The sequence below is a fragment of the Typopeltis vanoorti genome, chromosome 19, assembly GCF_054136105.1.
Source record: "Typopeltis vanoorti isolate ZY-2024b chromosome 19, IOZ_Tvanoo_1.0, whole genome shotgun sequence".
Taxonomy (NCBI): domain Eukaryota; kingdom Metazoa; phylum Arthropoda; class Arachnida; order Uropygi; family Thelyphonidae; genus Typopeltis; species Typopeltis vanoorti.
This window is the reverse complement of record NC_143567.1, coordinates 110,464,637-110,478,080: the sequence shown is the minus strand read 5'-3', so window position 1 is coordinate 110,478,080 and position 13,444 is coordinate 110,464,637. Positions and strand designations below refer to the sequence as shown.

General features: G+C 36.7%; 2 protein-coding genes across 2 annotated transcripts; both read right to left on the bottom strand.

Moving 5' to 3' along the window:
• Positions 1 to 3,288: 3,288 nt before the first annotated feature.
• LOC150096438 (protein CFDP2-like) lies at positions 3,289 to 3,945 on the bottom strand. Its single transcript, XM_090409067.1, has one exon. It carries the CDS (start codon positions 3,943 to 3,945, stop codon positions 3,289 to 3,291), a length of 657 nt encoding a protein of 218 aa, XP_090265193.1.
• A 7,777-nt stretch (positions 3,946 to 11,722) lies between these two features.
• LOC150096437 (adenylate kinase isoenzyme 5-like) lies at positions 11,723 to 13,183 on the bottom strand. The gene has a single exon (XM_090409066.1). The coding sequence runs from the start codon at positions 13,181 to 13,183 to the stop codon at positions 11,723 to 11,725; it is 1,461 nt and encodes a 486-aa protein (XP_090265192.1).
• Positions 13,184 to 13,444: the final 261 nt, after the last annotated feature.

Genomic DNA, 13,444 nt, shown 5'->3' with positions numbered 1-13,444 from the left:
TATTGTGTTTGTGCTGTAGCGCATACATTGTTTTAAATGTTATTTCTGTCAGTTTGATTCACAGGATTCACACATAAACTATATTTCAATATGTAATTATTAATGCAAAATAATACAATACAATAATATAATAATAATAACCTTTGATAATGCAGAAATACATGGAAAATGGGCAGAGCAGTTATGATAAATGCTGTAAGAAAAATACTTTGTACAACAATTAGAGCAAATAGCGAGTTGATAACCACAGAAATTTTGGAAACTTCAGAATTAAAAAGAGCTGCAAAAATACTCTGAACAGAGAAAACACAGAAGAAAATAAGCAACATTATAAAAGACTGAAAAACAGAAAAAACAGAATGTGCAGATCTGCTAAAAATACTTTGATAAAAGCAAAAATGTGTGAAGCCAATACAAAGAGTGATAGCAAGACTGTATACAAAGTTATAGATGAATAACAAAACATCCCAAAACTGGAACAATTAAAGAGATTAAAAAATTTGGAAACAATATTAATATTACGAAATACTTTTTTGGAAGGAAGACTGGAAAAACACAAAGAAACAGAAAGAGAAAAAGTACCATCTATAATAAAAGAAGAAATTTTGAATGCAATAAAGCAAATGTCATCCGGTGATGATGAACTTCCTACTGAACTCTGGAAATATAGTGACATAGCAACCATCAATTCCTGTTTGATCATTTTAACCAAATACCGATGAAATTCCAGATGATGACTGGAAGACAGGTATCATCATACTGATTTTCAAAAAGGGAGATAAAAGAAGGAGTGAAAATTATCGACCCATAATATTGCTAGGTCACAGCTACAAAATATTTACATTAATTATTTAAAACAGAAACCAAACTTTTATGAATGAGACAATAGGAGAAGATCAAGCAGGCTTCAGTCCTGGAAGATCTAGAGCAGGGGTTCCCAACCCTATGCCCACGGGCACCATGGCGCTCGTCGACCAATTTGTGTGTGCCCGCCGTTGTTCTACCGTGTGCCGTATAGTTTGAAATAATCACGCAACAATTCATGGCATGCTATATGACGCATGCGTTAATGACACATGACGAGTATTAAACGCATCCAATGTAAAGTAGACGCGCATTCGAAGTTGTTCATTCCAGTTTAAGAAACTGGAATATCATCATATTCTCCTAATTATGAAGCACTGGCCAATGAAATGCAATGCCAAAGATCACACTAACTTACATATGTATATTTAAATTTTTATATAATGTAAACTTTTAAGTAATAAAACATTTGATTATAATGTAAACTTTATATGTATTCATTTAACAAAAGAATTCAAAAAATTGGCTTTTAAAAAAAGATGGCGCCCGTCGCCCTACCGGTATTTTAGAATGTGCTCTAGGAAACAAAAAAGTTGGGAACCCCTGATCTAGACTATATTTTAGAGGCAGTAGCCAGGCTGTAAAGTACTGAGCATACAACTTTACCTATATAGTGCAGTTTTATTGACTTCAAACAAGCATTTGATTCCATTGGCAGGAACAAATTGATAAACATCTTAAAATCTATAAGGTTGGATTCAGAACCATAAACCTTTATTACGAATTGTTACAAAGATACTAAAGCAACTGTCAAATTTAATAAAATAAAAACAAATTCAAAGTAGAAAAAAGGAGTCATGCAAGGTTTCCCACCATCACCAAATTTATTTACTATCTATCTCGAAGAAATATACAAATCCGTAGCTGAAGAACCAGATCTACAAATAAGTGGCACGAATATCGACCATAACAGAATCTTGAGCACAATTCGAAAACACAATAAAATTTTAATTGAAGAGTGCAAACTCTTGGAATGAAAATCAATGTAAGCAAAACTAAAACAATGAAAAGAGGAAGAGATAGGAAAATTTTCAATAAACTTAGAAAATCATATACTTGAACAAGTAAAGCAATTTACATATATCGACAGTATCATTAATCACAACTTCGGCAACACAGGTGGTCTTACTTACTTACTTACGTACTGTCCTCTTCCGTCGGGAACGGGTAGAGTTTCCATGTTTCCACAACAACCTCCAGGAGTCTCGGTTTCTTGCGTGGCTGATGAGCTGTCTGTATGTTTGTAATCCAGAGTTGACCTTTATTGTTGTTATCCATTTAGTTCTTGGTCTGCCTTTTTTTTTTTCTTTTATTCTTGCATACAGAGCAAGGTTGGGTAGTTTTTTTTTTTTGATGGCATTCTCTCGACATGTCCGCACCAGTGAAGTTGTGTTCTTTTGATCATTTAGATTAATGAGTCTATATATTTTAAGTCTTGTATTACAGTTTCATTTGTTTTCTTTTCTGTCCATTTTGTTTTATTTATTTTTCTGAGACATTTCATATCGAAAACCTCCAATTTTCCTATTTCTGTCTTCTTGAGTGTCCAAGTTTAAATTGGTATGATAGTTCCTGTTCTCCAATCTTCTAGTATTTCTCCTGTTTTAATGAATTGTTGAAAAGTGTGGTAAGGAATATTAAAGTTGTTTGCTTTCCTTCTTTCCAGAGTTCTGATGGGATTTAGTCTATCCCTGGTGCTTTGTCAGATTTCATTTGCTTTAGAGCATTCTCCACTTCCGATGGAAGGATCATTAAGGTGTCATGTCTTGAGTTAGTGTGGGGCTTTGTTATTAGGTAGTTATTGCTTTCATTCTTAAAGGTTTCTTGCTAGTGTTCCATCCATATTTCCTTTATCGCATTTGAATTTCCCGTTTCTTCGCCCTGATGGTTGATCATTGTTAGCGGTAGTGGCGAAAAGTTTTTTGTAATTTCTTTAATTGTGTTATGTAATATTTTTGAGTTATGGTGTTTATATGCCTCATTGCATTTTTCTGCTTTTTTGTTTAGCCAGTTTCCTTTAGCCTGTCTGCAGAGTTTATCAATTTCATTTTTGAGTTGTTTTATTTCTTCTTGTTTTCTTCTGAAGTATTTCTGTTTATTTTTGTTTTTTGTTTTCTTTTTTCTTCACATTTTTCTAATATTTCAGATGTTATCCATTTATTATTGAGTCTCATAAATTCCTAACGTTTCCCTCGCCGAGGGAGTAATAACTTTTCCAAAGGTTTTCAGTTTCATCTGTTTGAGTCCTATTTATTTCTTCAATTTTCCTAATGTAGTTTAATCTTATTTGGTTATTTTTTAACTTTTCCACGTGGAGTTTATTAATTCTATTTCTTTTATAGTTCACTTTGAATTTTATCCGCATTGTTGCAGAGAGGAGTTCATTGTCTGTATCCAGATCTAGGTTTTGGAGCGTTCTTGCTTCTAATTAGGATATAATCTATACAATTTCGTATTTTCTATCTGGTGAGGTCCAGGTGTATTTAAACTAGGTCTATGGTAAAACATTGTGTTTGAGATGACAAGGTTGTTTTCTGTACATAAATTGAGCATAGTTTCTCCCAGTTCATTTTCGGTTCCAATTCCAAATTTCCCCATTACATCTTTTAGCTCTTCTCTGGAAGTTCCAATCTTAACGTTGTAAATGTGTATTCCTTTTTCTTTGGCTTTAAGTCTAATTCCTATTATTCTGGATGAGATAGGCTTGATATCTGTTATACTTGCAGTAAGATTTTGTTTTATTAGGATTGCAACTCCTTCTCTCTGTACATTGTCTCTTCTTCCTGAATAGAATAATTTGCCCTCTGGTATGTTTAAGCATCCTTCTCCTGTCCAGTGAGTTCCTGAGATTCCTATGATATCCCACTTTATCCTTTTCAGATTCTCTTGTAGAATTTGAAGCTTTCCTGCTTTGCATAGAGATCTGATATTTACAGTAGCTATATACTTATCACATTTTGCTGACCACATAGATTTCTCACCAACACTATGTGAGGCTCGTGTTGGCGCATCAGCTACCCCGTACACGGTAGTGCGAGATGTATTCCCAGTAATCGTGTAATCCATGGAAGTTTTTTGCATTTTAGTGCGGCCGGCTTGCCTTTCCTCTGACACACCCTTTGGTCCACGGCTCCTTATTCTTTATTCGGAGCAACCCGTTCGGGCTTCCCTCATCCTCCACCCAAGGGACCCGCCTGGTGGGAGTCTAGTCTCCCCCAAGAAGTCTGGTCTCCCCCTTCTTTATGGTAAAGAAGTTTTTCATCCTGTCAGATCACAAAAATACATTTCAGGAACTTCTAAGTATGTGGTAAGGCATGTTATACATCTAGTACAGAATATTTTTTAACAGATAATTATCAGATAAGTACTAGATATTTGTTTTGTTTTCTTTATCATTTTCATTTTGATCGATATTGGTGAGTTTACGCATGGGTTCCCTTTTTCCGATCATGCTTGTACTCTACTGCTTGTTCAATCATGCAACACACAGCATGTCCTTCGTGTTCAATAGTAAAGAAGGCGCGCACAAGCTGTCTGCCTTGAGGACGATCGTTGTGTATGTAGCGTGCGAGTAATGTACTCATATTAATGAAAGTTTCATAATTCGAATTTTTTTCATTCCTTTCAGGATAATTTTTGTAGATCTGAAAATTTAGGAAAGTCAAATTTACGTAATTCGGGGACTGCCTATATATATATAGGCAGTCCCCGATAGTTCCCGATATATAGGGACTGCCTATATATATATATATATATATATATATATACAGGGTGTTCGGGATAAATTTGACAGTTTCGTAAGGAAAAAGAAAATCTTCTTTCTATCTATTAAATTTAATGAATTGACAAAAAAACATTACAGGCAGAGTTAATTACAATACTATCAACAAGATTTACTCAAAATAACCACCATTAGCATCGATCACAGCTTCAATTCTGCTTCGGAACCTCGAACAAGCTGATGCTACAGTCTCCCTGGGAAGGGCCGCAAAAACTGTTTTAATTTTATCCATTAACTGGGCTTTTGTATTACTGGAAGTGCGATTGGTGTCTTTTTCAACTGCGCCCCATACAAAATAATCCATGGGGTTAAGGTCTGGGGAGTTTGGAGGCCAAACATTTGGACTGGTGAAGTCGTAGAAATTTTCAGAACAACCATTTTTGACTTTTCCCAGAGGTGTGGCAAGGGGCCGAATCCTGCTGCCATACATACGGCCTACCATTGGCTACCCTTGTTATCCAGGGCTTGACTACAGTTAGCAACTCCACGAACAAAGCCCGAATTCCAATGCCAGGGTTCTTCAACACCTGTTCCTGCAGATTTGCGAGGAATTCTGCTGTACGAACGCAATCAGATCGTCTGCTAGGGATCTTTCTTCTTGCTACATCCTCGTAGTCACCATTGCAAGTCTCTAGTTCATGCCTGATTGTTTTTACTGTATTCAGGGAGCATTGGGCAGCAGTCGTAATATCCTTATTTTGATGGCGGGCACGAATCATCATGATACAAGTTATTCTCTTCCATGATTCAGGTGGGTTCCAGCTATCCATCCTTTCTGACATCTTGTATATGAATGAAGAAGGGTCCAAACTTTTAAATGAAGAGAAGTGTGTGTTAATACATGTAACTTACGGAAAAATATAATTAATTATAAATATATCAAATTTATCCCGAACACCCTGTATATATATATATATATATATATATATATATATATATATATATATATATATATATATATATATACCTAAAGTAAGAGAAATACATATCATTAATTGACTATTTTGGCATTGGTTAATTTCTCCCTTATACACTTATTCTGAACAAAATATCAATATTCTTGAAATTTTAAGCGTTGTGATCAGGTTTCTACTAGTATTTATTTAGGTTATCTTCACTTTTTATTAAGAGAGTTAGACTTGGAAAGATTTTTGGAGCCAAATGGATAAGATTTATGCAATATTTCTTCTGCACATTTGGGATTACACATTTCAAACTTTTTTCCAAGCAAGCTTTCTGTCTGTTTACATATTGGAAAGCATATTTTAAGAAAGCAGTAGTATCTAGGAGATATAATTGTCTAAGTGGTAAAACACATAATGGAGTGTATTGGGAGTTCATTGTATTGTCTCGCTATTTATAATAAATAAAATAAAATAAAATAAATCTGCTAATCCGTTTTAGTCAGCCTATCTAAGTTTGAAGACTGAGGAGCAGCTCAATCTCCACCAGTAACTAATCAGAGATAGTTTGCCCAAGACAATTACTAATTATAAACGAAATCCGGTGAAGGGAAGTGGTTGCCAAGTGTCGTCATTTCGTGGTCTATAATCCTAACAATGTTTATTGTCTGAAATACTGTGGGTTCTTAGATCGATTTTATTGAGTTTACAGAACGAAAAACTCGAGTTTCCGGGAGACAAAACCTACCTGCCTGTGCCAGAGATCGACTAACTCGGGAACCGCTCGAATAAACGTTTTAGGAAAAAGTTCATCTAGTCGGTGACTAAAATTGAACTTAGGTTTTTCTTTGGATAGTCTAGCGCTATAGATACCCATGGCACTTCCACTGACCAACTCATGCTCTCTTTCACTATTGGTTAAAATGCGTATTATTTTATTTTGTAAAGAAATTAGTGGCATCAGTTTTGCGTGATGCATTCATTTACAGAATACTTTACAGAATCTCCCTCCCAATGTTTCTTTTCAGAATATGCCTATGAGTCTCAGGTTTGATTCTTGTTTTTAAACCCTCATTTTTTAAAAAATAATATTTGTATATTTGAATGTACACTTCACCTCTGAAAGCTGCTCAACTTTGATTCTTTTAAAAACTTTATTTTATTCTGCTGGAATCATAACGGTAATCACTTCACTTTCAAAAATATTTCATATACTCACGTGCCCTGAACCACTGCGAAGATATCTGGATGAACAAATACTCAAAAAAAAATCTTTTCCCTAAATTTTGTCAACACATTTTTGTATATCTAAACTTGAAATTTTGAAATAACTACAGAAAAATCTCCACTTATTTAAGTGGCATGTTGTAATGAAACGTTTGTTTTCTCCGTGAGTAAACGTGAATTTACTGCATGTACGAACTTGTTTTGCTGATAGTAGGGAAGTATGTTTCTAAACATGCGTGCTATTTCTTGTCAATAATTTAAATTAATTAAATTAATTTAAATTTAATAAAATAATTTAGCACATATAAACACGTCTTTGAAATGTATCGGGAAATTGATGTTTAAAGCAATAACTACCTGTTCTTTTTATTTCATTTTTATCCGGGATCTGTCAGAAATAAATGAGTTCCTAACTCACTTAAATACGATTCTCTGGTCATTCCTAAACAGGCGCTAATAAGAAAAAACAACAAATAATGTTCAATTTTTTTATAATTAGTTCTGAAGTAATTAATATGTCCATAAATTTTTGCTTTGTTGTATGTCTTTTTATTTTTATTTATCTTGTAAATCTTATTATACGTGCGCAACAACTAAATAGCACCCCAGAAGATAGCCAACTAGACATCTGCGCATGCTCATTCATTAATGAATGTTCATTGCGTGCAGACATACATAGAAAAGAAGTTCATTAGGATGCATATCTGAAGTCAGGAAAAAAAGGAGAGCAGATGCATGAATAGCAGAATAATAGTTGTCTAGCCTTCACTATTTTCAAATATTTGCGAGCTTCGCGAAAAGAAACAGGGCAACAATTGAATTCAGTATTTTTTATTCAATCTATTGTGAAATTACAATTACAAGAACACTTCAAAAATTCATATTTTCTCTTGTTGATAGAAACTTGATGTATATATAGAGACTGTTGATGAATAAAATTGTAATTATTTATGTAGAATGCAGTAATTACGTCGTTTTGATTGTCAACTGGAAGAATACTCTGCCAATAGCATTAATAATACGCAGCAAAAACTGACTGAAATAACTCACTGATTAAGTATTTCTGGTATGGGAACGAAGGGCACAGAATAACTTGGAGGTAGTTTTGAAAGAAAATACGTTTGAAACTGTGATTGTTTCATTAAATGAAGTTAACTGTTTAATGTTAGCTTATTCATTTTTTAAAGTTGAAGAACTTTTTTGAAGGAGGTGACGAACATTCAGCTAACCGTGTCAGAGCCGTTTTCAGCGGATTCGTCCTATTTCTGAGTGCTCCTTTTTTTCATATACAAATACAATAAGCATTAGTTATTTAAGAATAAGGTTCAATAAAATTTATTATTCAGCGAATATGACACATTGATAGCGGTTTAAAATGAGCAAAAGTTTTGAAGCTGAAATTTATTATAAATGGAAACTGTAGCGTTTACAAATTACACGCCCCCTTAAAAGAAAACAAACTAATGCTGCCGTTCACAATTTTGCGTCTGTGCTTAGATGCGAATGGTAACTAATGCGAAGGGACTGAACAGTTATTATTACTATTACTTACTACTGTTCCTAGTGATGATTACTGTTCCTACTACAGTTGATTCGAATCATCTGACAAGACCCTCTGCATCATCAACAGTTTACCAACTTCAGCAGATAACTGGATATATTTCTTGTCAAAAGTATTCTCAATATCATTAATGTACAAATTACATAGCAATGGACGGAGTACAGAGCTGTGCGCGTACGAGTTGTCATCGACCTTCATCTTGGATTCTGATACGTCATACGTATCATGTATATGCACATGATACGTATGACATACCCATTAGCTCCATTTAAGCAAAGGTCGGTGTGGTATCCTACGAAGTGCTTTTGCAAAGTCCAGCAGTATCCTGGATATAATACACCTGTTTCCTTTATCTAACCCGCTCTTCACAAAGTAGTGCTGCCTCCAACACTCCCAACACACTAAGTATCTTATTCACAATTACACGTTTCTGAATAGTTCTCTTCATCAACTTTTCAAATACGATATCCATCACTACTGTGATGTTCATTAGTCTATGATTTCCTACCTTGTCTAGGCTTTCAACATTTGAAACATGATTAGTTAGTCCTCTTTTCGCTCCCTTTTTACGTTATCAAAGCTGAGACTAAATTGAACTGTCTGATAAGAGGCAATGCAATTCTCTTGCACCCTCTCGTAACACAGGAAATCTCATCCACTATCAGTATTCATATTGAAGCTTAGGATACTCCATGCTATACCCACAGAGACTGATATGAGAAGACTTTTCACGCATCGTTCTCTGTCACAGTCACATCTCTCTCTCTCTCTCTCTCTCTCTCTCTCTCTCTCTCTCTCTCTCTCTCTCTCTCTCTCTCTCTCTCTCTCTCTCTCTCTCTCTCTCTGCAGCATCTCCACCTGAAGATATCTCAGTCGGACTTCATTTTACTCGTCATGTAGCGAGTAAAGGAAGAACGATTATGGCAGGATAACTTTAATATGAATGGGATTCTTTCCAAGGTCGTCGGAAGAAAAAGGAAGAGGAAGAACTTGTGACGGCCCCGGGCATGAATAACACGTTTTATTATTGTTCACAATATATTTCTGTGAGGTTTTATTAAAATGATGATGAAAAATGACATAAAATAAGTTCTCTTAGTCTCTCAGTCTCTTAGTCTCTTCTCGAATTTATTATAAACTCGAGCCACCATATTCCTAATTAAGATGGTGGCTCGAATTGGCTTTTGCCACGCATGGAAAACATTCACCACCAAGAAGTACTTGATGATAAAATGGACTGAATTTATTTTTCACTTTCTTCAATTTTTTTCTACACTTTTGGGAATTTCTAATGATGAAGGATTTGCTCAGGATACTTATTTTCTGAATCACGTAGGCGTAATTGGATGATGATGATGTTGGTGGTGGTTGCTTAATTGCAAGAGACAACTCAGATCATCTTTGACCTTGGTGTCATAAATACGTTTAGGCCACACACACACGCACATATATATCGAAATGAGATGGTAAAAATACTCTAAATGTTCTCATATGAACAAAGTGCATAAATAATTTTTATTTTGGTACGCGCATTCTATTTATGAAATTAGTCAACCAGTGAGGAATGAAGGGTCATTACGCACGTTGACAATTTTTGCTAGGAAGTTCCTCGGATATTATTAGGAAGTTATTTAGGATGAGTTTTACTGTCTCTATTAACTCAATATTATGAAAGTTACTATTATTATGATTTCGAGCTCTTCGCTTAAACTAATATAAAGATATCTGAGATTTCTCCTTTTTCCTTCCTGTAACAAACTTTTATAGTCGCTAAAGTCCGCGCGGTTAGCCTAGTGTCTATACGCTTCGCAACCATATGCCTAAGGAAGGAGTGTCCTAGGTTCGATTCGCGTCGACGACGTGAGGAGCTTAAGGATCTTCCTCAGCTATAGCCAAGTTAGCCGGTCTTGGGCGTGGACAGCAGGGTTTTTTCCGCCAGTTTATGTGAGGTTTTTCATCCCGCAAGCAGGCAAACCTGCCCCGTGAACACACACGGATCTACAGTCATAAATACTTAACTCTCCATGAGAGGCCTCAACTCGCCCCAGTAGAGATGGGGGAGAAAAGGGAGGAAACTCCAAACGAATAAATAAATAAATAGTCGCTAAAAGCATGACGGCGCCTACTACTACTACTACTATGAATGGGAAGAAAATATTACAGGAAAGGTGGGATCAGAATTATAGGACAAGAAGAATCTCAACGGCTAAAATGCAAACGCGGCTGCAATTGTAAGCCATCTTCCTTTAAATAAATAAATAAAAAACCTCCCCACGATGACGAAATTGAGGTAGAATTTGTGTGCGTAATATTTTGTTGTGATAGAACAGAATTTGGTTTGATTATAATCATTACTTATTAGATTAACTTTATATTAACGTTAATTGATCAACATTATTTTATGAAGATTCCCATGTGTATAATAAGCATATACTGTATGTTACAAAAAAAAATTTCTCTACTCGATTTTCTTTAGCGTATTTTTCTATGTGACGTGGTGGTGGTGATGGTGGTGGTGGTGGTGGGGGGGGAGTTTATTAAACAGGCCTGAATGATTACATTTTGTATTTGTCCAATAACGCTGTTAAGATAGCCACGTTTTACATGAGGAATCCAATGCTGTTTTTAAGCACGATGTAATACTTCATAGTTCGCGAACAGCGAGAAAAATTACCACACGCAAGCGTTTATTTCTATTAGTTTTGCAAGCAACGTGTCCCAGATTTGAAACGCCCACGCAACCTACCGCTTGACACACGACCTCTCGTTTAAAGTCTCGCACAAGACCACACCTTAAAAGATTTTCGCGAGATGCATCCAAAATTTCAGCTAAACAGAGTTCTTTGTAAGATTAATTTTACAATTACTAAATAATAATAATAATAATAATAAAGAAATAAAAGAAATATTATGTATTTCGCTCTAACTTAGCGTTAATTAAGTATTTCATGGGTCATTATTTTTTAAATAATGATCAATTACATAAAAACACTCAACCTAACATCTCGTCCTCGGAGGAAGCCAAGTTTAAGAGGAGCTAGTGGTATGTACGTTTCATAAAATGTAATCAATCTTCAGAGCATTTCGTCTGGTGGCGCGTGCAAGTATGAAATTTCCAAATGGGCACCAAATCCAGCTGGAGAGTAAGATTAAAGGAAAATACAGAAACCAACGCGGCAAACTATTACCCTCTTAACACTTCCCATTTACTTTACGTTATTGCGAAGAGGCAGCAACTGTGCCAAAAGGCAGGTTTATTCTCATCAGCTACTTTTGTATGTCTTCTGTCTGCAAGCAATGTTTATTTAGCCAAAGTCTAAAAGAATCGCTTAATTTAATTTCAATGCTTCTCACCTTGATTTCCCTCAGCATGCAAAAAGCACAGCTTTATGGAGTACGAGTTGGCTCCAAAGCAAGAACCTGCTCAAGGACTTCTTTACATGCCTGAAATACTTCTTCAGGAGAACCATCAGCGGATAGAAAATGCAATTTGGTTTGAAAAGTGCCCCTTAAATTCTCGGCATATTTCTGGAACGAGTCCAGCTTCCCTTGGAGGTTTTCTTCTTCTTCTTCTTCGGATTTATTTCGTAAAGAAAAAATGCGTTGTTCCTCGATTCTCTCTTTTGCTTTCTCTGAAGATACCTGGAGGACTATAATAATGGAAAACTCCACCACCGCTTCTTCGAACTTCTCGTCGTCATTCCCCTTACGAGGGAAGCCATCGAGTACAAATCCGCGTGCCGATGGTAACCAGTCGACCATTGTCCTCTTGAAAAGATCTATGATAACATCTGATGAGATCTCTGTCATACTCTTCAAACGTTTTCCTCTCTCTGAATCTGAACACATCTCTTGATCTACGAGGTCTTCGGGAATCAAGTGAACGATGCGGTACTCTTTGACGAGTCTTGCGCACAGGGTACTCTTCCCAGAGTATGGTCCGCCGATGATACTAATAACAGGGATCCCGGAATCTCGGAGAGGTGTGATGTCAACGAATTCGTCGCTGTCTAGAAGAGCATGAGCCGGAGCAGCTCTTGTGACGATGCTGCTGACAGCAGTTTGCATCTGAGAGAAAATTTGACTCGGGTCTTCAGAGCTGGTATCATCAATTACTTCCAGAAGTTCCCGTTGTTTATAGTAATCAACGACACTTAAAAGACTGCGTGCACTATCGGAAATATTAGGCGATTCCTCGTTCCATGCTGTGTGATCGCTTTTCATTGCTATTACGTAATTCGGTGTTGCGTCTCCTCGGGATTCAAATTCAATGATGTCTTCCAGATTACGGGGAAAGCCAGTCATTAAGGTAACAGGTGAGAACTTGTGAAGGGATAATTCGTTCTTCACGACGTCCACTGCAGAACAGGAGGGGAGTTGGGAAACGTCTGACATGCCAACTACAGTGGCTAGAGATTGAAGCAACTGACCAATGCTTATGTGGATCACATCAGAAGAACTGCGACTGACGTTTTGGCAGAGTTTTTTAACTCGATCTGGCGTTCCATTAATAACGAAGATTATTACGTGGATCATTCTGACAGGTTGGGAACATCCAAATTTGCTGCAGCCTTCTACAGATTGACCCTGCTGAGACTGTTGATCGGCTCCCCGCTGGGCGCACAGATTGGAAGAGAAACGGTGCGCAGAAAGAGCACGTGATCTGTTGATGAAGGTATTCCACTTAAAGTCGGCGATTTCCTCCTCCCGCACATAGCGAAGGCATTCCAAAAGGTACTCCACGTGATCGTCTGGGCGGTCGTACATGAGGGCGGCCATCAGGCCTTCGAGCAGCTGGCCGATTTTCTTTTCCGAGACGTACGACATGACCTTCTCATAAGACGCCATTCTCCGAGACTGCGTAAAGAGAACAAACGTCTAATCCACAGCCAGCAACCCTACACGAAGTGGCTGCAGTTTTCACGGAATTCTCTCTCTCTTGACGATCGATAATAAGCCAAATGGATGACAAGCATGTGTCATGGCATTGCTGATTATTGCCGCGTACGAAAACAGATAAGACGGAAGGAAGATTCATCGTTGTCAGTCTAGCAACACAGCAAGCACTGCGTTGGCTCTTTATGGCTCACTTAGAATTTTCCTTGGCAG